This window comes from Myripristis murdjan, chromosome 3 (genome assembly GCF_902150065.1).
Source record: "Myripristis murdjan chromosome 3, fMyrMur1.1, whole genome shotgun sequence".
Taxonomy (NCBI): domain Eukaryota; kingdom Metazoa; phylum Chordata; class Actinopteri; order Holocentriformes; family Holocentridae; genus Myripristis; species Myripristis murdjan.
In genome coordinates, this window is record NC_043982.1 from 6023926 (window position 1) to 6051167 (window position 27242).

At 40.8% G+C, this 27242-nt stretch overlaps 2 protein-coding genes across 4 annotated transcripts; both read right to left on the bottom strand.

Moving 5' to 3' along the window:
* Positions 1-9568: 9568 nt before the first annotated feature.
* Positions 9569-16219, bottom strand: cmtr2 (cap methyltransferase 2). Of its 3 annotated transcripts, none has more exons than XM_030048545.1 (3): positions 16186-16219; positions 12865-14132; positions 9569-10976 (listed from the first exon to the last, which is right to left on the bottom strand). In XM_030048545.1, the coding sequence occupies exons 2-3, from the start codon at positions 14113-14115 to the stop codon at positions 9903-9905; spliced, it is 2325 nt and encodes a 774-aa protein (XP_029904405.1). In that variant the 5' UTR covers positions 14116-14132; positions 16186-16219; the 3' UTR covers positions 9569-9902. The 3 variants fall into 3 exon arrangements, with proteins under 3 accessions (XP_029904405.1, XP_029904406.1, XP_029904407.1); XM_030048546.1 differs by lacking the exon at positions 16186-16219 and adding an exon at positions 15928-16168; XM_030048547.1 differs by lacking the exon at positions 16186-16219 and adding an exon at positions 15718-15737.
* Positions 16220-22243: 6024 nt separating this feature from the next.
* Positions 22244-26712, bottom strand: slc38a8b (solute carrier family 38 member 8b). Its single transcript, XM_030045070.1, has 10 exons — positions 26524-26712; positions 25846-26044; positions 24746-24902; positions 24550-24654; positions 24382-24439; positions 24179-24293; positions 23306-23453; positions 22925-23127; positions 22684-22738; positions 22244-22356 (listed from the first exon to the last, which is right to left on the bottom strand). The coding sequence occupies exons 1-10, from the start codon at positions 26710-26712 to the stop codon at positions 22254-22256; spliced, it is 1332 nt and encodes a 443-aa protein (XP_029900930.1). The 3' UTR covers positions 22244-22253.
* Positions 26713-27242: the final 530 nt, after the last annotated feature.

Below are 27242 nucleotides of genomic sequence, written 5' to 3' on the forward strand. Positions count from 1 at the left end.
GCTTCTGAGAAGGAGAGTTAGGTTTGGAATCCGGTTTATGCACAAAATATGCACTCATTCAGGTTTGTCTATGAGAAGAAACTAGACCTCTGATGATATGCCTGTCATTGAAAATATGAATGTGAGGGAACTTGTTTATTCCTCTATGATTTTCAACAGTGTGCTATGGAAGAATTATTTTCCCAGATTTTTAGATAAGAGCCCAACACACTATACAAATAATGTCTGTAATTGTAGTTTGTTTGTTTTTTTTCCCAGTAACAAATGAAGTGAAACATGTTACATGTTATTGAAGACTGAAATCAGCCTGCATGGTTGCTTCCAAAGTTGCTTTCTATTGTGTTGTGTTTTTTTGAACATCCCTTGGTTACAACTCGAAATTAGCTTGTAATTCAATTTCTTTGTTTTTATTTATTTCAAGTTTTTAAAAAATGGATAATGATAATTAGCCCTTCGCTCTCTGTCCATGGTGCTGAAATGTTCACCAAAACAGATGTGATGAAAGCTGTTTCCACTGCTCTCTCTTAGTCACAATTACATGCAAGCATTAGGCTTCCCTGGGTAAAATGTAGAAGTGCCAGTGCTGTGTACCAGTGAGTACCAGCCCACTTCAAGCACTGGAAGTGAGACGTAAAACAATATCTTACTGGATCTCCAACAAAAATCTCTCCTGAGTTGAAACGTTCTGGGTGCACTGTTTGTACTGGGTCTTCTCCAGTGGATCAGACAAGGCAGTCATAGTAACATAATGCAGGTTAGGTCATGGGTTTGATGTTCAAGTCGGGCTGAGGACCAAAATTACATTCAAAGTGCCCTCCATCAAACATAGCTTTTGGTGGTGCTGCGACCCACATAATGTGGCTGTGCTCAGCTGTCCAGATGAGGCTGCTGTGGTGTACAGAGCACAGTTTGGCTCTGCTGCATTCATGTCCTCACTGGATTCATGGGATAATTTGGAAGCTCACACTTCCAGGTTTGTGGAAAAAACAGCATTGAATTCATGTGCAAAGCAATTTTGAGAGAGATTTCAGTTAGCATCCACAGAATTTGAAAAGTGCATAATCTGACCATTTAATAAGACGACAGTGAGGAAACAATATTTCAGCAATAGAAACAGTATAAGACCCAAGATCCCCCACAAAGCATCGCCAGTGTAATTCTGGCAGGAACTTATGATGTAATGAAATTAACTAGAAAACAACAAAAAAGCACCACAACCACAGGGTATAACAGACATTTCTGTGTTTAAGCAGTGTTTTACAGTCGTACAGCTTAATAAGACAATGACAAGAAGGCTTGCTTTAGCCAACAAGTTAGGTTTCTCACTGGTTCATCAAAACATTATGGAAAAACAAAGCATTTCTGTACTAAATAGGTCAACCAGGACTCTGTGTTTGAAATTTTTAAATTGTGGCTCATTGAGGTTTTATCTTTCCAATTTCAGAAAGCAGAGAGTGGCCACCGGCCCAGGTGAACGAGACTAAGCACTACAAACCTATACATATCCCAGCAACAAAAACAAAACCAGATATACTTGCTTCATGCAAACACACACACAGAGAGAGAGAGAGAGAGAGAGAGAGAGAGAGAGAGAGAGAGAGAGAGAGAGAGAGAAACTGTTAAGAGGCATCAAAGAGACCCTGGTGTCCTTGAATTGGCACTTTCTTTCCAGATTTGGTGATTTAGTGTTTGGCCTTGGACACAACACACACCCACAACAATTCTTCACCATCACCACAGCGCTTTTGGGAGAGAAATATGAATGTGCATTGACAATCGTGGATAACGCAGATGCAGGGAGAAGATTTTTTAAGCCCAGGAACTTGGTGCAGCTGTGATGAATCATAATGGGCTGACAAGCTCCCATAAACAAATGCAGTGAAGCACAGCGAGCGTTCCCACATCCACATATAAAAGTGCAATACACACGTCTGAACAAATATATTCTTAGACATGTGTATGTGGTGCATGCTTATATATATTCAACCTACAAGTTGCACCGTGGTCTGATTTGTGCTCCCACCTCTGACTCCAACCCCTCAACACCGACTCCAAGCAATTTATTATATTGAATCAATTCAGTTCTCTGGGTGAACAGAGGTCTATTGATGTGCCTTCAAGCAAAGACAAAGAGACACGCGCAGAGAGAGAGAGAGAAACAAGGAGAGAGAGACAGCAGGAAAAGGCTGCAGGCAAATGATTATCAGTGTTTATGTGTTAAAACAGTAGCTAAAGTGAGGAACAACAGATGGTGAAATCAATCCCAATGATCAACTCTTGAAATAAATGATTTAAAGTGAACTTAAACTATCATAAATGTCAAGAGGACCTTGAGCAGGGCTTGTCTGTTTTTACTGAGCTTCATACAATTACTACTGATCAAATATGAATTTCTGACTCCGTGATCTCGTTACTTGGGACAAGAAATGGCACAATGCATGTGAGCTTAAAGAGCAAACTGTCAACTTAAATTTCAGGGCAGGCCGGTATTATCTGGAAAGATCACGTCAAGTAATCATTTTTCATTATCCGGTTTCTCTTTTCACCTTTTTGAATTCCATCAGATTAACGTTTCAAGGAAGTGCGGCTTAATGCTGACTTCAGGGGTCATCATTTTCTTTTAACCCCAACTAGAGATGAAGGGACCGATCATTGGTCTAGAAAGCTTGAGGATATTGGTTTGCTACGCTATATCCTCAAAAACACAAGATAGCACAAGATAGCTTCTACTTTGCTCTAAATTTTATCAAAGCAATGCATGCTGGGAAATATTTCAGTGAATGGGCTGATAGCCTGAAATATTCCAAATTTCTGCTGCTCGTGTAATAATGTGAATAATAAGATGTTAGCCATGTATAGGTAAAATTTCTGTCAAAAATCTGAAAATTAAAGACGACCATCAATCCCAGCTTCCTATTTATTTAAGCAGCAAACAGGGTTTTTTTTTTTACATTCTTACATCCAAGCTTCTGATTTTCCAAATGTTACACAGGCCACACTTGTTATTCTGCTTCTTTCCACTGATAACAGAAAAAGCAAGAACGCCTGAGCAGGGAGTAAAACTGATTAGCATTTTAAGAAGACAAAGCCGAAGTATATACCCATCATTATTCCTCAGTAAATCTGAGACTATCCAACATGATTTACATACTCAAGCCATAAAAACCAACCATCAGGAACACAAAATGCAATATTTCCAAGAAGTGACAAGACTGACACCCCAATTCACCCCCGTGGGTGTCAGAGGTTAATTGGTTGTTGTTGTTCATGAACGGAAAATACCTGCCATGGAGGAAGATTTGTGACCTCCAATCCCTCTTTTCTCCTTTGGTGAGTTTTTAACTGTTTTCCTCATAGCAGCCTCTCCATGTTTACAGCTAAGACTCTATCCAACAGGGAAGTGAAATCCCATCAATACAGAGAAATCTTGTTTCAAGTCATTTCTACCAGCATTTCCAGCTGTGCTTATTCTTTTAGAATGAGCTGATGCCTTAATGTGGAAAAAACACACACCACCAAACAACAAGACTGATATTATCCCCCAGAATGACTTCCATTATCATTCCACTGCAGCCCATCCCAGTGTGGTTAAATTAGATGTATTTTTTTCTTATCTATACATAGTCTAGTTAGTCTTTGCTATTTTCTGATCTCCATAATTACTGCAGAAACTAGTGGAGTTTATGCACTTCCAGGGCTCAGAAGGCTTCGCTGTTAGCATATGGAGAGTAAATTATAATAGCCCCGAGCCTCTGCAGGCTGCATGAGTAACCTGATTTCACCAACCCTTTATATGTCTATTATTACCAATTAAAAACAAGGTTCATATCGAGATAGATTTTGCCTGATTATGCTATAAAAGTGCTGTTTTTCAGTCTACCCTGCCGGAGCGGAGGAAGCAAGCCACATATTTCTGTCTCTTCTTCGCTGTCCTCTCATCTCTGTGAAGGGACAAAGAGGGCTCGCTGTCAGACAACAGCTGCAGGAGGAGAGCGAGCGGCTCGTTTACATGGCGCTGCCGTGTCGCTCTGATGGGGAGCAGATGTTCACTGCGATTGCTCGGTGGTGTGTTCATCTTGATTATGTTCCTTGTCGAGCTGGCCGAGGAGCAGAGCTGAAACGCAACTCAAGCCTCATCCTCGACAAAGGCTTCGCACTCCATCATGAGAAAAGGAAAAATTGCAGGCATGCTAAATTTATGCTGCAAAATGCGACATTAACGCAACTTTTGACCACGACCAGGGTCAGACCCGAACTTGCAGACATTTTTCTCATTGCAGAATTATTTTGTCCTGCATCTTTACTCAACTTGGGTTAGGTGTGCACACGAGCCAGCCTTTTGCACACTCCATCGTGTCATCATGATCTGGTTTGCAAATTTTTAAAGCCCCTGGGTATTATTTACTTCAGAATTTACTCCTGATTGCATAGCTAGCATCAAATGTTGCTGTAGTTGAAGTAATTGCGGTCCTGGAATAGGGAAAACCACATGATTCACTGATGTACTGTCAAGCAGCACAGAGCAGCTCTGCCAAAGCCTGCTGTTAAGTCTTGACTGGCTGATCGATTGGCTGACCTGAATTTGGCTCCTGATGAACATGTCCTTCAGTGTGGGAAACATCCTAAGCCAAGTTGATTCCAGAGCACGATTCAGTTTGCACTGTGCCAGCTTCACATTGCAGTCTTTGTCTTCTTTCTGCAAAAGTGGCGAGAAACACTGCCACTAAGGGACTAAGAGGGTCACAGTCATCAGGCTGCACATTCTACTGGTGGCAGCTTTAATCAAATCCAGATTTTCAGCTTCCTTAATTTTGGCATTCATATCATCCAAGATGCTGCTACAGTACCACTGAGCCTCTTACAGGAAACACACAGGCTCTCAGTTTTATAATGTGTCAGTGTCCCTGAGGGCTAGTCAATGCAAACATGCCTCTGTTTCATTATTATGTTCCCCTCATGAGTAACATCTGAACCTGTTTGTTTCAGTGGAGCCAAAATGTGTGTGGATTTATGAAAGCAACAAGCACAAATTAGCTGGGAATAGCTGCATGTCATAAATTAAATCTGCACAACCTATTGTAGGATACATATCATTTATTGATTTTTATTCCAAACAGTCAGTCAGAACAACAGCATCAACAATGATCAATCAATCGGTTTTTGCCATGGTTTCATTGTTGCATATTCACTGTTCATGTTGCATCAGTGATTGGAAACCTCTAGTTTGCTCATATGCTGTGATAACATGAGGAATTCTACAGCAGCAAAGTTACAGGATCATCCCAGTGATGTGAGTGATGTAAGAATGTTACTGAACGATGAACATTACCGTTTTACAAATTACGCAAGGATGCTAAAGATTTCACATACAATCACATATATATGTGATTATATAAGAAACATATGATCAAAATCCCTAAACTTTCCTATATGAATTTGAAACAGTCACTTTATAATGTCTTGCCTCTGTGGCTGACAAAGTTGTCAGCATTCATAAACCACAGAACTGATAACTGGCTGTGTAAAACAAACACTTCCCTGGGGACTGTTTTCAGCCGTTACATTAATTTTGGAAAAGCGGCTTTGTTCCCCTTTAAATATATTGATAGTGCACCCAGAGCATCTTACAGTCAGTTCATCCACAGAAATGGGAACACGGTTATCGGTTGCACTAGTCCCTGCGCACAAAATAGATAGCAGAGAAGAAGAGGCTGCGTATATTGCTTGTGTGCGTGCACTGAATCATAGCTTTGCGTGTGTGTGTGTGTGTGTGTGTGTGTGAGTGTGAGTGCGTTACAACAGATTTACAATAGATAAGAATGGTGACAGTAGAATGGATTACACTGAAGAGGGATTACATTCCGGCTACACTATACAACCCAATCATTTGACCCAATCTCACACACACACACACACACACACACACACACACACACACACACACACTGGTAATCTCTCTGATAAAAAAAAAAAAAAAGAAATTGTTGTTGTGGGTGGGGGTGCAAGCAATGCTGAGAGAGAGAGAGAAAGAGAGAGAGAGAGAGAGAGAAAGTGATTACTTATCTACAGTAAATAAATCAGCTCTTTCATGTCTTGTTTCAAAATACAATGTTGATGTGAAATTTTGAAGGCTAATGTATGAAATTAAAAGAAGAGAAACTCCCCCCAGGGAGAGATGAGTAACCCTGTGCAGGTTGTGTGTGTGACACGTGTGTGTTAATGTTAGTGTGGTATGAAGCCACATCACTGACCTTAACCACAGAGTCAGACGTCTCACTGGACCTCCTGACATTGAATGCAACTCACACCCACAGCTTGGATTTTTGTGAACTGAATTTCCAAGTTTGCCACATTCAGTTTGCATTTTGCCATTTTAGTTTCATTTTATTTAGGTGCTGGCCAGCCCAGTTTTAGTGTTGCACATCAGGATTGTCCCATAAAACTTGACAATGGGCTAAACACGGGATAACAATGAACCAAATGAGGAATGAAGAGATCAGAGGTTCATCCCTCAACATCTTTAGACCTACTGAGAAGACTGCTAGAGTGAAAATCTTATAAACTGTCTTTAGAAGTTTAGAAGTTTGCCAGTTTTTAGTTTGAGGTGTTTGTGTCATGACAGGAAAAGCAAGACTTCCTCGTGTTACAAGACAGGTTGAAGGAGAAAAGGTCAGACAGGAAGAAAAAAAAAAGGTCATTCTTGGAGGCTGATGGATGTGTCCCGTGGCCTCCAAATAAATCTGAATTGATTTTTCTTTACTCTTAATTTCTGACCTGAGAGGAGAGGGAAGGCTTAAGTGCACATTGTTGGAAAATTATTCATGTTTTGACAGATTATATTAATTTCAACACAATCGTCCTATGCGCGACCTCTCATACTTAATATGGTCACAGCCTAAACACAAAGTGCTGCAGTCCTTACATCAGTTTTGGAGCTAGATTAGAGATTTTGTTTTATTATTATTTATTGAATATATATTCATAAATATTGTAATTTCTCTCATTTCACAGTGTGATCATTTCATGGTAATTATAGTTAATTACAGATAGTGCTGTCTGTGACATCTGAGTGAACCTGCTGCAGGCAAGATTGTTTCATTCTTTTTCCATGCAGCCATCTGGTGAGCTCTTCCTCTTCATTAATAGGTGTTACAGTCAAAGGTTTGCCGCAGGAGATGCTATGTGAACAGAGATTACATAAATCAACCAACTTCTCCATTGTGATGCTTCAGCAAAGCCCACAGTTTTGTCTCCCCCTCCTTAACCAGACAGTGAGAAATTCTGGGTAATCGAAGTGAAAGCCTCAGCTCTGTCTGCAGGCTTCTCCCCAAAATCTTTCAGCACTAACAATCCATTAAATCAGGCCCAACAAAAGCCTGTATTATACAAGTATGGAAAGCAGATGAGATGGCAGAAGACAGGTTCAGAAAAACAAATGTTTGGAAGATCATGGCACAAAGAGGAGAGGGAAAGCAGGGGCAATGTCATCTAAAGCCCTTTGGAAGCTGAGCTGATTCACTGGGTTTCTCTCAAAAACACGAGGGAAAAGGTAATGAGCAAATTAGCAACAAATGACCTGAACAATTACCAAAATGTGAGTGAAAACATTAAAAAATAATAATAAATTTTTAAAAAAGTGAAACACTGGAATATTAGAAAAATAGTAATAATGATGATAGAATAAAAGTAAAAACAAAAATAAACTCTTTATAAATTTAAATTACAGGAAACGTACAACAACAAAAAATGTCACCCAAAAAACCTAAAAACCTAAATTAAAATAAAGGAGTGGAATTTTATTCAGAGGGTGAAATAAAACCTCTTCACTATTTTACCCTTAACAGACAATCCCACACAGACCTACTCAAAATGAACATATCCCCAGTATCCACACATATACTAAAGCATACTTTTTTTTCAATCACACACACACACACACACACACACACACACACACACACACACAGTCTAGTTGGAAGCAATATCGCTGGACTAAAAGTAACAGTCGTACAGGGACATCATCTCCCTTCACCTAATCCTAATCCATCTACTACCATCTCTTTTTCATTAACACACAGGGTCATACGCAGGATGTGGATTGTAGTGCTGCATCCTACAGCCATATTTCACTTTAGCACATATAAGTAGCTGCAAGCCACAGCAAAAACCTGATCTGGTGATCTCCATCACCAGAGATTTTGCCTTTTAGTCCACCCACTCGCACATTAAATAAGCATACCTTCAAATTAATAAATGATGGACCATTTAATAAAAATGATGGCAATCCTAGGATCACAGTTCTTCCAGTAGAAGGCTGTGATGTTCCACCATGAACAAGTGACCCCTGTTGGTCAAACCTCTGCTGATGTAATTTATCGCTGCACAAATCCTTTCTGCTATAATTCATACATGCACTAAGAGTTTATGATGTTTCCACTCATTCTGAAATGGGCACAAGCAGAGGAAGAAAAAAAAGTGCTGATATATGATGAAAAATAAAATTATATATATATGAAAAACATCAGCAGTATAACAAGTTGCAGCATAGTGCATGTTTTCTGATGATACTCGGTGGTCTTACACACACACAGTCCAGTATGGAGCCAAAATGAAACATTGCATATTAGTTTTTAGTTTGATTTCAGCAGTTTCACAAAACCCTGAAGTTTAAAAGCTCAAAGACTTTACATCTTTATGATTAGGAGGTTTTCTTTAATAATTTTGACTAACGAGAACTTTATCTTTCACACAAGCCTCTGTTTTGGACTGCATATGTAAGTAATGAAAAGAAAACAAACAGGAATCCTGCCTACATCAGGGAATAAAAAACTAAATGCTTTAAGACATCTGTCAGTGGACATTTTTATTTTATTTTATTTTATTTTTTCAATAAAAATAAACACCTCAGTTTTAATAAATTCATATTACAAATGTAAAAAAATAAAAACAGAAAAATACAAAAGTATACAAACACATGGTATGTTCTAGGTTCAAGAAATAGAGGCATTTCTGTACAGATAATGCAGTATGAAAAACTTTAGAGCATCAAGACACTACTTTCATATGCAAAGAAAAGGTGTTCCACATTCAAGGAGGCAAGATAATTATTTATTAATTGGCAATAGCAAGTTGGCTACAGGCTACACGGCTCAAAGCCAACTGGTATCCTCTAATCAACTCACATGTAATTAAAGAGGCACTGCAACCTGTACAAATCTATGATATTGAGATTTTAAATGTTTTTTCAATCCCTCTAAAGTTACCACATCAATTCAGCATTATTGATGGGACTGCGACTATTCAAAAAAGGCATCTAGAGCTGGTGGCTCTGTCCTGATGAATAGGCAAACCACTGCAATACCTCTTCTTTGACGCATGCAAGGATGTGTTCACTCACATACTAAACAACGTGAGGAAGGTAAATACTACATCACTGCATCTCTGCTGCACATTCCACTATTTTCTGTTAATTTGCATTATGGTTAAAATATGTATTACAATTTCCAGTAGTGTGTTAATACAAAAGTTAAGACATTGGCTCTTGAAAGCTTGCGTTTCTATTTTTTTCCATTAGTTTGTTATTTAGTTTTCTCATATACCATTACCATAACTCCCTGAAGAATCCCGCCTGCCCAACATATTATGACAAACTGTGTAGACGAATTCCAGGTGAAATAAAAATGGAGAGAGTACCTTTAACCCACCTCAGCTGTCTTAATTTCACCATAAGATAAATATTCAATGACCATAACGTTGAAACAAATGCATTTTAAGTAGCTGAGCAGTTTGCCTGTTGATCAGAAAATGAAATAGAACTAGACAGCCATCTTGAGACAGGCACAACTTTCATGACAAAGAAATAAACAACCAGCATGTATCCCAGAGGCACTTACTAAACTGCACTAAGCTTGCATGAGCAAATGCAGCTTTTGCTGGACGATTTCACAGTTCATGGCCCACAGGAACTCTGTCAGTCCCCCTGTGAGGATTTCCTCCATGGGAACAAACTGAAGCACCTGTTTCTGACACCCAGAGGACTCGCTACTGCCCGTGTTGTCCTCTCTGTTTGCCAGTTCACTCATGCGCTTGTGGACATCAATGAGGAGGGGGAGTATTTGTGCAGCAGCTTCAGGGCAGAAGCCAATGCACACGAGCACTGTCCCAACCAGTCCGGACGGGGGTGGACACCTGAACGTAACCAAGCGAAAAGACAGATGCAGGCAGAGGATGATTGCTGCTGTGACACGGGTGAGCGCGGAGAAGAGCGGCAGCAGGAGAGCGTCCCCTGAGTTCAGGTTTTGCAGGGAAAACACAACTCTACTTAACAGCTCCTGCTGGTAAAGCGGCTCCCCGTCGTGCAGGGTGATGCAGCCGTACCTTGGAAATGAGGGCTCTGCGGAAAGATTTATGACTAAATCCCCAATTTGGCCCTGGCAGGCGCTCCACACTGAGCCACTGCCAAAGACCAGACACTGCCTCTTGACTTTGTTTCCACCGTTAAGGTTAGGGGCTGTGCTGCTGCAGAGTGCTGCCACCTCTGACAGCATGGAAGTGGCACAAATCACATGACAAGAGTCACAGGGAGGCACATGAGCCCATGCTGCTGCTGACCCCTCAGCCGTTTGCAGCAGGGCTTCGTTCAGATGGTTCAACAGACCTCCTTCACAGAATGGAGAGTTTCTCACTGTAGGGAGTGCAGGCCCCACGATAACATACCAGGAGTCGATGTCACACTCTGTCAGTGGCCCCTCCAGTACACAGTCTCTCCCACTGGCCTCAGTGCAGTGTCTCTGGATCCACGTAGCATGGCAACCCCTCTCAACACGCTCCCTCCAGCTCAGGGTCTGTAACTCCCTCCGCTCGTTGAAGGAGCCCATTTGCTTCCTCTGTCCCAGAGGCCGTCCCGCTGTGACGCTGCAGCAGGCAGGGCTCACTGTGTTACGAGACACCCACTGCACCCGTCGAAGGCAGCTCACCTGAACACACAGAGGGGAAACTTTGATAACATCAACTCAATACAGTATCAACTATTTGCATTTGGGATATGCAAAATTCTTAGATGCATTGTCTCTTGTTGTTAATTTAATCAAATTAACAACAACTGCAAACTGCAATGCATCGCTAAGCCACATTTAGGAGCTACCATGAGCAGAAATAAACTTTTGAGCACAAATCCAACAGGGGAAAACATGCAAATCAAAAAGAACTCTGGCAACTCACATAACTGTCAAAGTGAAGTGTCAGTATCGTGAAAAAGCACAATGTTTACTGTCAGTTTTATAAAGATACAAATATTATGTGTGATGAGTGTGACGATCTGCACAATTGAAAATAGTGGTGGCAGCAGTGCAACTAGTTCAAAAAGTTAGTCTGGAGCTATGCCATGTCCGCAAATTTGATCATGTTGAATTTAAGACTTTTTAAGAGTTTTATATGCCGGCATAATGAAGCATAAGACCAACACTCAATTTAAAACAAACATGAAAACAATTGTAGAGAAGAATATACATTGTCCTCATAAAGTGTTCTGTTTCATGGTGTTATAGCTTGAATTAAAAATGGATTCATTAATGAGTTTTTTGTTTTGTTTTGTTATGTTTTGTTTTACTGAATGTCTTTGCAATGTCACTCTTTATTGAGTTAAATGGCATCCAAATTCCTCTGAATGCCCTTGAGATGTCCCTACAACTTGACTGGATAAGCTGAGCATTAGGGCAGGACAGGACAAAATCCCAAAATCCAGATGAGCCAAGTTAATACAGACGTTATCGAAGAAGACTCAGCTGTAGCTGGCAAAGATGCTTCTAAACAGTATTAGCACAGGCAACAGAACACTTCAACTGGACATTTCTTTATTTCATTTTCAACATATCTGTGGAAACGTCTAAAAACACTATAATAATGGGCTATTTCTCTAGATTTACTGCTTGCAGTAACTTGACTTTCTCTATTCTGGTGGGAACTGAGGCCCAAGTGAACTGTGTGGGAGCAGATGGACAAACAAGACCTTAGCTCCCTGTGCAGTACTTTATGGTGCCTGCCTGCTGTACCCTTGTACTGGACACCTGTGCAGACTGATTCTCACCTGGACTCCTTTTCCCCTTTTTATTTTTGAATTATACTGGCTGTGTGTACCTGTTTCCTCCAAAATTAGTAGAGCAACCCCTATCATTTTGCAATTTTATCACCAAAATACTGGCGCTGATGAACTCACCCCTTAGACCTGTTTGTTTTATGTCTGTACCTGTTCAAGTTTGTTCTAAAACTCAATAAAAACAGTGTTAAATAATAATAATAATAATAATAATAATAATAATAATGGGATATTTGTCTAAAATGTTGACAAAAATCTGCTTTCATTTCAGATTCAGGCTGCAACATTATTATTGGAAAAATAGCACAAAATTCTTAAGATTTTAAAAATTTGAATTTGAAGTGAAATGCCTAACTGTTTAACTGTTTCCACTACTCACAGATAATTGGACTTGGATGGGGGTTATGTATTAACCTCATTTCATCAGTCTGTCTGCTTGTTTCTTAGATAGACAGATGCACTTTGTTTATCCCTAATTGGGAAATTCTTGTTTGCAGGATATCTCAACAGGTTATGAACAGATTTGCATGAAACTTGGTGGAGAGGTTGGTCATGTGGCAAGGAAGCACACATTCACACTGATTGGCCAAAGTGGGGTGTGGCAGTGAGTATGATTAACTTTTGGTGAACATCCAACATGTGGAACTGGCAGAGCTTGCATAGTGTTGATGGAGGTATGTGCTCTACTGGGTGTTTTTTTTTTTTTTCTAGTTAGGTAATATGATTTTAGACATTAGAAGACATTTTCAGGACATCCTGGCCATTCCTACCTGGAAGCGATGTAGGTACTCTTGCACCGTGTACTCTCTGATGTAGTCGAGCCGCTGCCTCTGCTCAGCGCTCATATTTTCAAACAGCTGCAGGTTCTCTCTGATCGTCTCTACCTGCAGTGTATAAAAGTAGGAGCACACCTGTTCATGCTGTTCCAGAAACGACGGTGGGATTAGGGAATTCTGGAAAAGTGCCTCTCGGTCAGCTAGATGGGGCCCGTAGTTCCGAATCAGCTTGGAGAGCAAGGGCCGGACAGCGTCCTTACCATCGTAGTTTAGGCACACAACATACACCTCAGAATTCCCCGCCTTGCTGGTGGCGGGTTTGAAGACGCTCACGGAGCGGAAGCAGCAGTTCAGCAGGTAGAGCAAGCAGACAGACGAGTGCTCGTACATGGTGAACATTTTCAGTACAAAGGAGCCGCCGGGGCTCAGGAGCAACAGTGCAGCCACGGCCTCACAGTAGTGCAGCGACGCCACCAGAGCCTCCTGCTCATCAGGGTTCTCCTGGCAGTCAAAACTCCCGTCTGCTGTCACCATAGAAACTTGGTGTGTGTTACCCACAAACGCCTGCAATTCCAACAAGTGTTTTTGGTTCATGATGTTGCCAGTGTTATCAGAGCCAAAGAACCACCAAGGTAGCGTGTTAGCAATTAGCCGATCATCTGCAATGGTTGTGTTCCCCCCATTAGCCTCATGGTAGGGGTTGAGGGTGTTGGCGGTCCAACTCCAGTCACAGTATCGTGTGTGCTCTCTTGTTTTGATGTAGTGGTTGAGAGCAGTTATAAAGGCCCCCGGTGCTTCACACAGGTGAACCGTGTTCAGCTCGCCACTCTGAATCGCCTCCTCTGGAAGAAGTTGAAACGTCCCTAGGATCTCGTAGAACTTGCACCAGGCCTGAGTGCAGATCTCCGCGTTGGCAGCGGAGCGAACAGCGGCGATGACCTTCCCTGCGCGATTAGTGGAGTTGGTGTGTTGATGCCAGACCTCCACAGCTTTGTCGCTCAGCTGGTTCTTCACAGCGTTCAGCGATGCCTTCAGGGCCTGCAGCTGGCAGTGCTCCTCTGCAGGGTGTCTGAGAGCAACATTTGGGTCAGGGATACACCACTCTCCATTGGGAGGTTTGGTGTACGTTCTGACCTTATTGAAAAGATCTTTAATCTCACCGACTATTTCAGGGTCAGAGGTCACCATATCGCTGAGCTGCTGCGACCGGCTTACTTTCCTTCTGGTCCCACTGCCCCTGCTCATCCTCCCCACTGGACCCCCTACAACACAACAGTAACAATAACATTGATTAAAAAAACAACTAAGCTTACACCATCCAATTTCTGATTTCATGCAATCCACCAGCCTGTACAGTGTCTATCTGACCTGCTTAAAAGGCATAGGATTGATTCAATCTGCAAGGGGGAAAAATCAGATATAAACTAATGTATCACGTACATTTTACATTTAATAATACCAAGACCGAGTGGTGAAATACCAATTTCACCTCTTTGTGACAGCTGTGGGCAGACTGTAAACACAAGAGATGACCGAGGCCATGACCGAAGCTTTACCCACATGGAATAACATAGATTTTCTACACAACAACAAAATATGACCTCTTGCAATTATTCAGAAAAATACCTAAATCCATCCATCTTTCAGTCGACTCTAATATTAGCAAACTAGTTTTGAACGAATCTTTGGCTACATAGCGAGAAAGGCAGGCTAAGAGAAGGCTAAAACATGTAACATGTTTCAACTTTCAGTGAACAGAACACTCCCCACAGCAAACTAGCAGGTTAACTGTTATTATTTGATTTTCATTTATATTTCCTATTTTTATTTATTTTTTATCTTAACTATGTTAAACACATAAATTAGTTACTTATTTCATTTTTACCCATTTATTTCTCAAATTTATACATTACTTATAGTAATTATGAATTAAAAAGTCCTTAACTTTGTCAAAAATTGCACAATATGGAATAGTGATACTTGTTGCAAAACTGCAATAATTACAGAATTGCAATACATTTTGAATCAGCACCAAAGTATCATAAACCCATGTATTGTGCACTTAACCTATGTCATATTAAAATATTACAAAAACCAAAACCTGAGACAATATGTACTCTCATATCACAATAGATATACTATCAATATATTGCACAGCCATCCCTTGGACTGCTACAATGCAGTTATGAGTGGCAATATACTATAGATGATCAAGGTCCTATGCAATTACAACTCATATATCAATACTAAAAGCAACAAAGACTTAATTACTTAATTAACATAAGACCAATTGCTTTTTGGTGGTGTTCCACATGTTTTAAAGGGTTGTCTTTGCATTGAAGTGACCTCCATTTGTCCTTTACAAATTACCGTTCCTGACCCTCCTGACAAAGCAGAGCTTAACTAGAAAGTAAGAGTAGGGGTCACATCCAAGCAGAATGATAATTAAGGTGTACATACAGCATTTGGACACAGATATGCAGTGGGACTGTACAGAATCAGTAGGTGACTATTTTTTAAATCCAACTAGACTGACACCTGAGCTGGAGTCTAATGAATGTGCCCTCCCTGGCTTGTATTTCCAAGGAATCTCAATGTCTAAATGCTGTTAGTGTTGTATGACAGCAATGGATCAACACCAATAATCTTTTCCCAACCACACAACTACATATTGTTTGATTATTATGGATATAGATGTGCTAGTATGTACGTTGGATGTTGACCTGAATCTGGTCGTCATATCAATAGGTTATACCTGAATCAAATAGCCTGCACACTATGTATGTGTACACTACACCTGCTCCCTGTGATAATAAAAAATAGTTACTGATGTGACACTATGATTACCTGTAAACTAGATCAAACTAAGCAGCTGTGCAGGTCTGCCATTTCCCTGTTCACTGACTGGGTTCGAGGAAACGGTCAAACTCAGGGGCTTGTTTAGGCTGAAGAAGAAGAGGAAGCCGAAGGAGCCAGTTAGCAGCGACTCCAGAAGACTTAGCTCTGCTGTTTACTAATTTTCATACAAAGCTCTTGGCTCTACGAGTCGCCACATACCGCAGGCTAGTGGTAAGGTTTGACATAACGTCGACCTGGACGCTGCCCTGCTGACTGCGCCGAAAGGGAGCACCGCCACCGCCTTAACGGCTCGGCTGTAGCAACGAAATTAAAAAATGACCAAGTTTTCTGAGTGTACCAAGATGAACTAAAGGTTTTCAAGGGCGGCATACTGTTACACTGTATCGACCGTGGTCAACAACTAAGCTGTGCTTGTTTGACAAACCTCCAGCCCCACCAACAGTAGCAGCAACTTACCAGGCTCGGCAGTTGTAAATGGAATGGAAACATACTGTCACATGACTCACTATCCAACTGCGCATGCGGGTGTCCGCGGGGGCGGGGTTACGTTTTAAAGGGTAATTTCACTCATGTTTCATTTGGAATTAGGTTCTTTTAGGGTTTTTTTTTTCGATTCTGAAACAGAAAATGCAAACCTATCCCCAGGTAGCCCACTTAGGAGTATTTCCAGTCTTTTGTGGAACCTGACTTATTAGGAATTTGAATAAAAAAATAAATAAATAAATAATGTACTTTCCTTCAGCAGCGTTTCAGTGGCCTAATTTATTTTACCTTCCAAATGCAAATTTTTGGTTGTCGCAGATATGTGATTGGAGAATCTATGTCACAGGATCTGGCTCGACTGGTAATGTCCAGATTGCTTTGCTACTCCTTTTGCCAATTCTGAACTACAAATGGAAGAAAGTGCTCTACGGAGCTTCATCGTTCATCCGTTCAGGCCATTTAATAATTCTATGAAATAATCTAACTAAGTGGTTCCCAAATTTTCTAACATCAAGGACTCTTTGGTAAATTGACTTAAGGTAAATTGTACTTGACAATGGACGTTCTATATTTATCCTTATATTGGCTTAACCATGTTTACCACCTCCTTTACAGCTTATATCAAGATAATTCTAATGAACTTTTCTTTGGGGCAGACATTTCACACACACACATACCTACACACAGACAATTGTATTACATGTATTGGTCTTATGAGAACATCCTGCAACCTCAGTTTCAAGAGACCATGATTATATGGCTCTAAATGACCGCATACAATGAACACTGCAGTCAGATTCTTGTGTACGTGCCACTTGTGCACAGCTTGTTTACGCTTTGGCTGAAAATGTATGACCTTCAGGTTTGACAGTATAAAAAGGAACTAGTCACAAGGAGAGATACTCATTCATTCAATAGTAGACTCTCGGGATGTCCAGGTGCAATTAACCTTTCCAAAATGGTGCATGTGAACATCTGATTCAAGAATTTCCTGAGATAGCCATGACACTCCATGTAATATTAATGCAAGTAGTGAGGCATTATTTCTGTTTATTTGTCAGTGTTGCCTTACCCTTCACTAATTGCACTATCCCTTTCAGGTAGATGCAGTCGTTTAAATAAAAAAAATGTGGAGGGTGGAGAAAGGCAGCTGTAGCCCTGAAGGTCTAAAAACACAAAGAAAAAGACAATCAAACCCCCAGGCTTGTGTTGTGGAGGGAATCAGAATAAAGGCCATGCTGAGATAAGACTCAATCATGCATAATAGCTTCTAATGCCCCCCAAGTACTTATATAAATTTCACATTTACCATGGTGACACTTGTGTCAGACATGTGCTTTGAAATTATTCCAGGACAGTAAACTGTTAAAATACTGGCGAGGTTTTGATAATTCTGCATTAAAAAGGAAGAAAAAACACATGGCAAGTCAGGCTTTACTGCTGATAATCCAGCCTCCTTCAAATGTTAGCTACAGTTTGAATTATGAATGGGGTCATACATGTAGTTTTAAATGTGGGGACTTTAACAACACAGCACATCTATATGCTCACTTAACCTGTGCTGCACTTGGTGGAACATGCAACCTATTAGAAAAGCCTGCTCACTAATACTGATAAAAGGCCTGAAATGGTTTACTTAAGGAGATGATCTTGATATTAGGGGGAAACTGTAGCACATGCATGTACCTTTATGTTGTGGAGAGAAACAGGCTGAACATGAAATCCTTTCTGAACTTAGATGCATTCTGGTCAACAGCTTTCATCAGCGCTGAGCTGGCTACACTGTATGTTGCACTTACGCAAGATCAAGGGAATTGGGTTACTCATATCCTCACCTGATGTAAACAGTTTGCCTGTGGCCTCTCCTTTTTTATAGACCAGTATATATTTTACTAGTTAGATGATTAAATATAAACAACTGAAAGCACAGTAGGTCAATCAAAAGATTAGTTCCAAACTTGGATAAAATCCAAAAGCCAAATAATCAGCCTCCTATTCCTGGCTTGTCCTGTGACCCCCATTCTCAGAAGTTTGAGGGGAGTGAGGACAACTTTGCTTTTATCAGGGTGCAGTTCTCAGAGAACTGATGAGAATATCACAGTCGTGAGTATAAAGCTGGAATTGGCTTGGGAGATAAAGGAGAATGGGTACATAGAGCCAAACTGCACAACAAGAATGTCAAAAGTAAGATGTAGTAGCTATTTCTGTTGTTATGCTGCAGTCTTCATTGTTATCCACATCCCTGTACTCTGTGTCAGTGCAATAAATGGTTTAATCCTGCAACATGTTATATACTGCTTTACAATTGTTTTTTACGTTTCCTTTGTTTATAAGTACACTGTGCCTGACGGGCTGAATGAAAATGCATTTAGCAAACTCTCTGCTGCTTGGTAGATGTGACAAAAACCTTTGTGTCTGTTAGGTTTGAATTCTCTCTAGGCTTTGAGAAGAAAAAAGAAATTATAGTTCACTGGGAAGCAAGTCGATGGGACGCTATGAGGTCATCAGATATAGTTTACATCTCATTGACATGATTTGCAGTTATTTGCACTTACACTTTACAAAATATGTCACTTCTAATACCATCATAAACTCATAAACTGGACTCCTGCTCAATCAGATTTCATGCCATGCTATTCTAATGGAGATACCACAAAATAATCAATAATCATATAGGCCTATAATGTTTAGCAGTTATTAACACATTGTTGGCGGCATCTAGTCCAGCTCCTCAGGATGCTTTTCTTCAAGATTGTATTCCCATAGAATTTTTTTCTTTAACTAATATAAATAAGTATGTGGTATAGTGTAGGCACTAACACAAGGGTTTAATTTACCAATATGTAATAGCTAGGGGGAACATAATATTGTAATAGTGGATTAATAGGAAAAGGGATATAGCATCACCTTACTGAGATCTTAATTCACTCACCCACCCACACCCAGGCCCCCTAACCCTAACCTCCCAACCACACACACACACACACACACACACACACACACACACACAAGCACACTCAGATATACACTCACACACACACACAAGGTGACGGAGACCTGTCCTTGACCTGAGCTCATTGCCACCGTGACGTTTATCGTTCAGTTCATCCAGGGGGTCAAGATGTGCTGTCATCAGTTCAGTGAAGGCTGAGCATCACAGTGATGGACGCTTTTTATCTGCATAATGATGATCTCAGCCCGATGACTGTATCCCTGATGCAGGGAATACAAGGTCACACAGATACATGCACACATGCATGGCTTACACCCCAACACACACCTAACCACAATAGTGATAGAGTTATATCCCTCATCACATAAATACACGGACACTATCATTAGACTGTTTCAATTATCAGCAGATTACACAGGAGCCAAAGAGGACTTTTTCCCATTCTGAGCACAAAGAACTTAACAGGCAGATTTTAATCAGTGGGACAGCAGCAGTGACAAAAATCACACACACACATATTGTAAGCGCACACAGACACACATGCGCGTGCGCACACACACACACACACACACACACACACACACACACACACACTATGCCAGGACCCAGAGTATAAGAGTACAAGATAATGGAAATAATATGCAACCACTTCATTTTCATTCAGGCATTTCGCTGACGCTCTTATCAAGAGCAATTTGGAGCTTAAACAGAAGAAGTCCCCACAAATTGCTGTTCATTCATTACTGCTGCAAGAACATTACAAGCAGTCTTTTAAAAAAGTGGCCACAAGGGACAGCATAATAATGGGGACTAGAAAAGGTTTTTAGAAGTCAAGGAAATTTACAGTATATAGTGAGAGATGGGGGGAGGGGTACTTAAACAGTGGCTTTCATCTTGCAGGAACTTGAGTTGATGAGGTGGACTTTGCAGTCCTGACTGAGATGGGAAGACCACACCCCAATTATGGGAACATTAGGGGTGAGTCAGGACAGGGTCGAACAATGTGGGACAGCCTCGGAAATGCAAAGCCGTCAGCAGCTGCAGAGGACAAAGAGCAGACCCTCTTTCAGGTGCAGCTCCCTTTAAAGTCTCGTGGGTGAGTAGCGGCAGTTTAACCCTTAGAAACCTGAACAGATTCATTTGATTTCTCTCAAACATGTCAAAAAGTCAATGAGCAAATTAACAAGACCCCAGAATTAGCAAGAAATTAATAAAAAAAAAAAAAAAAAAGCTACAAGAAAATAACCTGACAAAGAAAGTAGAAAGAAAAGTAAAACACAAAAAATGACCTGAAAGCAAAAACATTTTTCTCTTATAACAGCATTTTCAGTGTATAATACTGTTTATAAATACAGTTTACAAGGTAATGTAATATTGTAAATGCTAAATAAAACTTGATAAAAGGCATACTTTACAGTCATTTTTTGGTAATCATTCTCTTGCTCTCTCTGTCTCACTCCTGCTCTCTTTCTTTCTTCAGTTTTCAGGTCATTTTCTGTCTTTCTTTCTTTCTTTAATTTTTTGAGCTAATTTCTTGCATTTCTTGCAAAGTTCAGGTCATTTCTAGCAAAGTCGCTCACTGCATTTTTTCTCATATTTTTGAGCGAGTCAATTTGTTCCAGGTTTCTAAGGGTTAAATGCTCATGAAAGGCGTGTGAATGCAAACACAGGATACAGGCGTGCTTGCGGGGTTCAGGATGGTGTCTGTGCTTTGTGCTTGTGTGTTTTCCAAGGACATTTTTCTATATTCGGTATTTCTTTGGGTTAGCAGATTGAATTAAGCCACATGACGTAAACACGATAAAAAATAGCACTGTCTGAGGTTTTCCTTGGGGAAATTAGTTCTGCTCTTGCATGAGATGAAAAAGTCTATTACATAAATGGAACAGTAATATGGATCCACTGTGTATCAATACATGTTTTTCTTCTTGAATGAGGTTTGCTAATATGTTCACTGTTGTGTGTGTGTATGTGTGTGTGTGTGTGTGTGTGTGTGTGTGTGTGTGTGTGTGTGTGTGTTTGTGTGTGTGTGTGCTTAAGAGGGAAAAAAAAAAGAGAGAGCACATAAGCAGGTCTCTATTTCTGTCACGTCAGCACGGCTGATATGTTGCTTTTAAGTAGGGCCCTCTATGCATAGATTTATCCCTCATTTTCTAGATTTACTGACTATCATAACTCACTCACAACCCAACACACACACAAGAGCTCACATACACACACAGGTCGTGTGCCATAACTCCTTTGAGCTTGATGTCAATAAATGATGAACGGTGATGTAGAGCATGTCTCAGCTGTCACTCTGTGTGCAGTCAAACCCATAGATTTATAGGCCTGTCAGTAATATAATCTGGGCCATTTGTAGGTCACTACAAAAGGGAGAGGTAAAAAGAAAGGAAGGACAAAAATCATGTACAATGTCAGGGAAAAGGGCCAACACTAAATTCATCAAATTACATTGCAAAAGAATATTATTCCCCCAGCCTCTGAGACACGCTGCTCCACCTGTCAAAGTGGCCTCATGGAGTGTGTTAAGACTTGTTTTTTTTTCCATTGCAGACCAACACACACATTCATATGAATGAATGTATGAATGAATGACTAAATAAATAAATAAATAATGCTTCCACATACATTTATAGTGCAATACTGCCCCCTGGCACTGATTTGTAAATTCAAATAAAAACTCAAAACAGACAATGAAGGTAATACCTTATTTAATATATGTCTTGATAAGGATAATAAATTAATGAAACATAAATAGAGCTATTCAAACATAAATATGCACATTTGTTTTTTTCTATACACACTGAACAACTGAACACTGTGACCATTCTTTTTCTTTATATGATTTACATTCGAGAGGCCACACGTGTCTCACACATGAAAATACTACAGTCCCACGTACTAAATCAATTGTAAATCTCAGCCATTGATGACTTTTATGGCTAAGGATTGAAAAACATAAAGAAACAACTTTTCAAATTCAAAGCGGATTTGTGCAAAAGAGATTAGCATCACAAAACCCCTCTGAAGTCACAGTGAAGCTGCTGCCACAGATGGAGGCTGTCGTGATGCTGATTAATGACATTCAAAACTTGTGCAAAAGCTCCATGACAGCAATAGTTGTACTTTGTCCAAAGATGAAGGCTCCAACAGTGACAGTGATGACACCCCATATTGATAACAGCACCCTGCAGAGGGACAGAGGGGGATTAGGGGTGAAGGGGAACATCCAGATGTCGATCAATATAGACTCACTTTCAAACTATTAGCCTGCAATATGAACAATATTGTAAAAAGGATCATATTGTGGTAAACTTGACAGATATTGTGATGGCAATATGATTCATCATTTTCATAGGAATGAATATTTGCATCGTAATTTTCATTTTCAATGAAAACTATTAAAATGATGATGTTGTGATATTGTGATTTTGATAATATCGCAATTAATTGTTCAGTCCTAATTTTTGGTTCTGAGCTCTTCCTGTAGTGGGACCCTGCTGCTATGCACTCACCTGACTCTCGGACTCACAGACTCTGTTTGTTGCATGATGAACACCAAGCAGAGACCTGTAATATGAAGATGCCGACACACACACACACACACACACACACACACACACACACACACACACACACACACCAAAGTGTCAGTGTGAATTACTTTAAAGCAGGGTTAATGAAGCATGTGGCCACATCCGTATCTTTACATGTACACACACTCAAACATGTTTAAGTCTACACTGATTTTCATACCAGGAAAGATAAAGATGAAGAAGGCACTGATTCCCCCTATGACACTGATGACCTCACTCATGTCTGGGACAAACATGGCGATGAGGAGGGTGACGGTGATCCAGATGACAGTCAGGACCACTCTGCAGCGGCTCTCAAAAGAGTGTGTGACGACGCCCCTTCGACGTCTGCGAATGCGCAGCACCAGGTCCAGGATCACAGATCTGTTCCATGTACACAGAATCAAGGTCAAACATACAATATATTAGGTGTCACACATACACATGTATTCACACATAAATGTACCTACACACACTTTTTGATACAAAAACCAACTCAGTCAGTGCCATGTAAACATCTGTGTTCCTTTACTGAGTGTGGCGGGACACAGCTCAGGCTTACCTGCCCAAAAGCAGAATGATAGGATAGATGGTTATGATTGATATTCCAAAAAGAAGTCTAGCAATGATCATGACGACATCATTTCCTGGATATGACATCAGAATATCTGAGGCAACGGTGCGCCCAAACGTCATGAAGCCATACACACCTGTGGAGCGAGAGGGGATATGAGCAGCAGCTTTCAGTTAAAGAACAGACCCTTTTCACAATGACCATTTTGATGTGAAATAGCAGGTATAAATGTAGGTGTTTTAATGGCATTAATTAAGATTCCCCTCCATAGCAGAGCCTTTCTAGTGAGCCAGCATGAACGACAGCAGCATCCTGATTCTGTTTAATCGAAATGGACAGCGACCAGAATAAAATGCTGCTATTTTCTGTTTCTGCAAACTAACAAATATGTTGTCATGTCAATGCTGAGCCAAAAATACGTTGCATATCAGCATTTACACTTATAGCGAATGTGGTCAACATCACGTTCTTGTCTTTTTTCTTTGGTATTTGCTGTGGAGGAAAATTCAGAGTTTCTTCTTCGTAACATTCATTTTACATTAACATACAGAGATTTACAAAATGAAAAATGCACAATGCCAAGGTTAACTGAACACATCATTGGCCGACCTTGCAGCAGATTGGTGTGGGTGTATGCAAGGCAATGTGTTATCATAAATGCTATTTGTTGAAGGCTATATGAAGCAAGAAACTGCATCAGAGCACCAAGTTTCTTGTAACTAAAGCTAGCAGTGAGGTTGTATATCTGTGTACAGATATAAATGATGGGTATCAATGTTTTAATATGACCTGTGGTGAAAAATACCACACCTATACTTTAAGTGCATAATGTATCAAAGTTGACTTTGGGGATCAGCTCACCAGTGAGAGTATAGATGAGCAAACAGAAAAACATGGAGATGACAGAGATGACCACCCAGTGGGAGAGCTTCTGATTCTCCATGCTGCTGTAGATTGCTATACAAGCTTCATGGCACTGAAAACCCACACAAACACACACATTAGTACATAAGCAACAGCTGATATAATACGTTAGACTGTTAAGAGCTGGAAGACAGACCTACCTGGAAGCCAAAGCAGATGGTTGGTATTACACTGAACATTGAAGCCCATGAACTTACACTGGAAATTACAGAAACACAGAGAATTACTAATACACATACAACAACAAATGCATAATTTAAGTAGCCAGTCATCAGCATACACATGATATTTGTTCCTGATGTTTTTACCCTTTGCTGGGCTCTGGGGTTATTATGGCTGTGTGGTTCTCCATCAGGTAATATTTGGCAATCACTGCCACACAGAGATATGTAGCAGCCAGCGTGCCTAAGACACTGACACGACAGAAAAGAGTTAAATCACGATACAAAATTTATAATTTAACACAACACAATGCCAGTCTGACCACATGTAAGTGCTGTATACCTTGTGTATTTCTGGATACCGATTTCCTTGGGGATTGATAGTGGTAGGATAAACACAAGGCACATGATGAAGAGGGCAAATCGCTGGTCCGTGTACCAGTGATGGGGCATTTCTCCCTCAGTGGAGCCAGTCGCGGTCTCATATAAAGATATGCACACTGAAGAAACACACAAAATCATTGTCTAAGTCACTGAAGGCCGTAACCAGCATAACAAATCCTTTGTTGTAACATGAAGGCGACAACAAGGCAGTCAGAATCATCCAGTTCACCTCTGACAAAAATTTTTTTTTAGATTTCTGAAAGATTCATTTTCATTTAACAATCTAAATGGTCTGCTCCTCGTTGTCATGGCTGCACAATTCATGGTTTAATGTTGGTGGATGAACATGAAGAATAGCAAACAAACAGCCACAATAAAAACAGAAGATCTCTGTATATGTCCATAACACATTGTCATCCTCATGATTATCACTCAGCCCATCTACACTGTGTTTCCTCCAATCAATCCAATCAATCCACTCAAATTCCATTTAAAATCGTAACAGACAAAAAAACATTCAATTATTTAAAGGGTTTAATTTGGGCAAAATGACAAAGAAAAAAAATGAGAAAGCAGCTGCATTCCTTTTTCCAATTGCATGTTTGCACTAATACCAAGGAGCATAAAAATAAGGCTGAATGATTTGTGGTATGAGGGAGATTCATCTCTGTTATGTGAATTTGGTTGCCCATTTGGTTACCTGATACTTTGAAAACATTTTTCCTCTTACAGAAGCAAATGAGCAGCACACATGATATGATGGAACCATTCCTGTTAATTGGAGTTACTACAGCTCTGTGGTTCTTCTTCACTGAGATATGAAGCAGCCAACACACCTAATACATTTAAAGAGGGGGAAAATACAAATTCTGCCTATGGACTGACTACAGCCGCAGCCCAGATTAGTGTTGGTTCATTCTGCCACTTTGCTGCAACTTTGCTCTCGATGTTAGGGCTTTTTGTGAGACAGATACATGAAAGCAATCATGTTACGCCATGCATTCCTTTATTAATGTTGTGGTGTATTTTATGGTTATTTGGTGTTTACCCAGCACTCACGTTTTTCCAACTGGTCCTGCACCACCACCAGGAAGGCGACACATATCATGAAGAGGTTGAAGCAGAAACACACCTCGCAGAGCTGACCCACGGCCCGCCCACACACCTCGCGCACGACATCCTGATAGGTGTTCTGCCTGCTGATGGATGAGGCGTAGCCAAGGATGACCAACCCGCTGATCAGGAATACTAACGATACCTGGTGGTACACAAGAAATAAATCTTGATTTTTGCAGACTAAAGCACAAGATAGACAGGGGGGACAGAAGAAGAAGGAGAGGAGATTTTTGACAGCCATTAGCTGCAGTGCCGAGGGGCCAGATCCTCACCTAAGATCTTCATTAGAGCCTTCTTGTGAAAACATGTCCCTCTTTCACACCCAGGAGAGAAAAAGGTAGTGGGTCCCTATATGGGTCCATACTGTGCATACCCCTTCACCCAGATATAGGCGAATAACAACTCCATCCCAAATACGTCTTGCATTGTTACTTTTTTTTAGACAGACCATTGCCAAATTACAGCATATCTGGCTGCAGGCCTGTTCACACAGGGCCCATTCAATTAGTCAACAACAGGCTGTTACTAACACAGATTTTACCTCTACCAGTGTACCAAAATACCAAACATACTTCCTGATGCTTCATGCGAGATGCAACGCGATCAGCTCATCCAACCTACCATTTCCACGTTGATGGCAGTGCTCACTCCACCAGCCTTCTGGAAAGCCCAGGGGAAATTCAGCAGCCCGGCCCCCAGGGCAGACTTCAGCATGATGAAGACGGCACCGAACGAGCCGAGCCGGGGAGCATCAGCATGGGACGCAGACCTGGCCAGCAGGCTGATGCTCTCCCGGGCAAGTTCCTCCATACCTCAAGGGGCTTCGGCAACAACACACTCTCTGAAAGACTGGGCGCTCAAAGCTTGAAGAACTGCTCATCAAGTGAAGAGCCACCTGAGCTGACCTACCTGCCCTAAGTAGTGCAGCACCAAGGTTTATTCTTCTGTGTTGCTGTAGAGGCAAATGTTGGCAGCAGTAAACGCTGCAAATATATAGCCCTCTTACATACTCTCTCTCTCTCTCTCCCACACACACATGCACACACACATGCACACTAATGTGAGCAAACATTTCATAGCGATCTAATTGGACATTTTGACCATGAAAACTTTCACTCAGAGGTGAAACATTTGTCACTAGCGTGAGTATGTTTACACACCCTCCCTCTCTTTCTGCATCTGTCTCTATCATGCTATGCAGTATTCACCAACGCATTCACATTTTGCTGCTGGGCTCAGCTAGCTGATAATCAGCTGTATTTAGTGATACAGCAAATAGCAGGTAAAGGGAAACGGTGCCTACCTATTTCATGCTTGATCTGCAATTAGAGGAGCTTTAC

What these genes read in the sequence shown, in the direction of transcription:
- cmtr2 (XM_030048545.1), bottom strand. Translation starts at nt 14,115, where the DNA reads ATGAGCAGGGGCAGTGGGACCAGAAGGAAAGTAAGCCGGTCGCAGCAG. An exon ending in AGTACCTACATCGCTTCCAG is followed by an intron (nt 10,977 to 12,864) that starts GTAGGAATGGCC and finishes CTGTGTGTTCAG; the next exon opens with GTGAGCTGCCTTCGACGGGT.
- slc38a8b (XM_030045070.1), bottom strand. Translation starts at nt 26,712, where the DNA reads ATGGAGGAACTTGCCCGGGAGAGCATCAGCCTGCTGGCCAGGTCTGCG. An exon ending in ACCCCAGAGCCCAGCAAAGG is followed by an intron (nt 24,440 to 24,549) that starts GTAAAAACATCA and finishes TGTAATTTCCAG; the next exon opens with TGTAAGTTCATGGGCTTCAA. An exon ending in CTTCATCTTTATCTTTCCTG is followed by an intron (nt 22,739 to 22,924) that starts GTATGAAAATCA and finishes TTCATATTACAG; the next exon opens with GTCTCTGCTTGGTGTTCATC.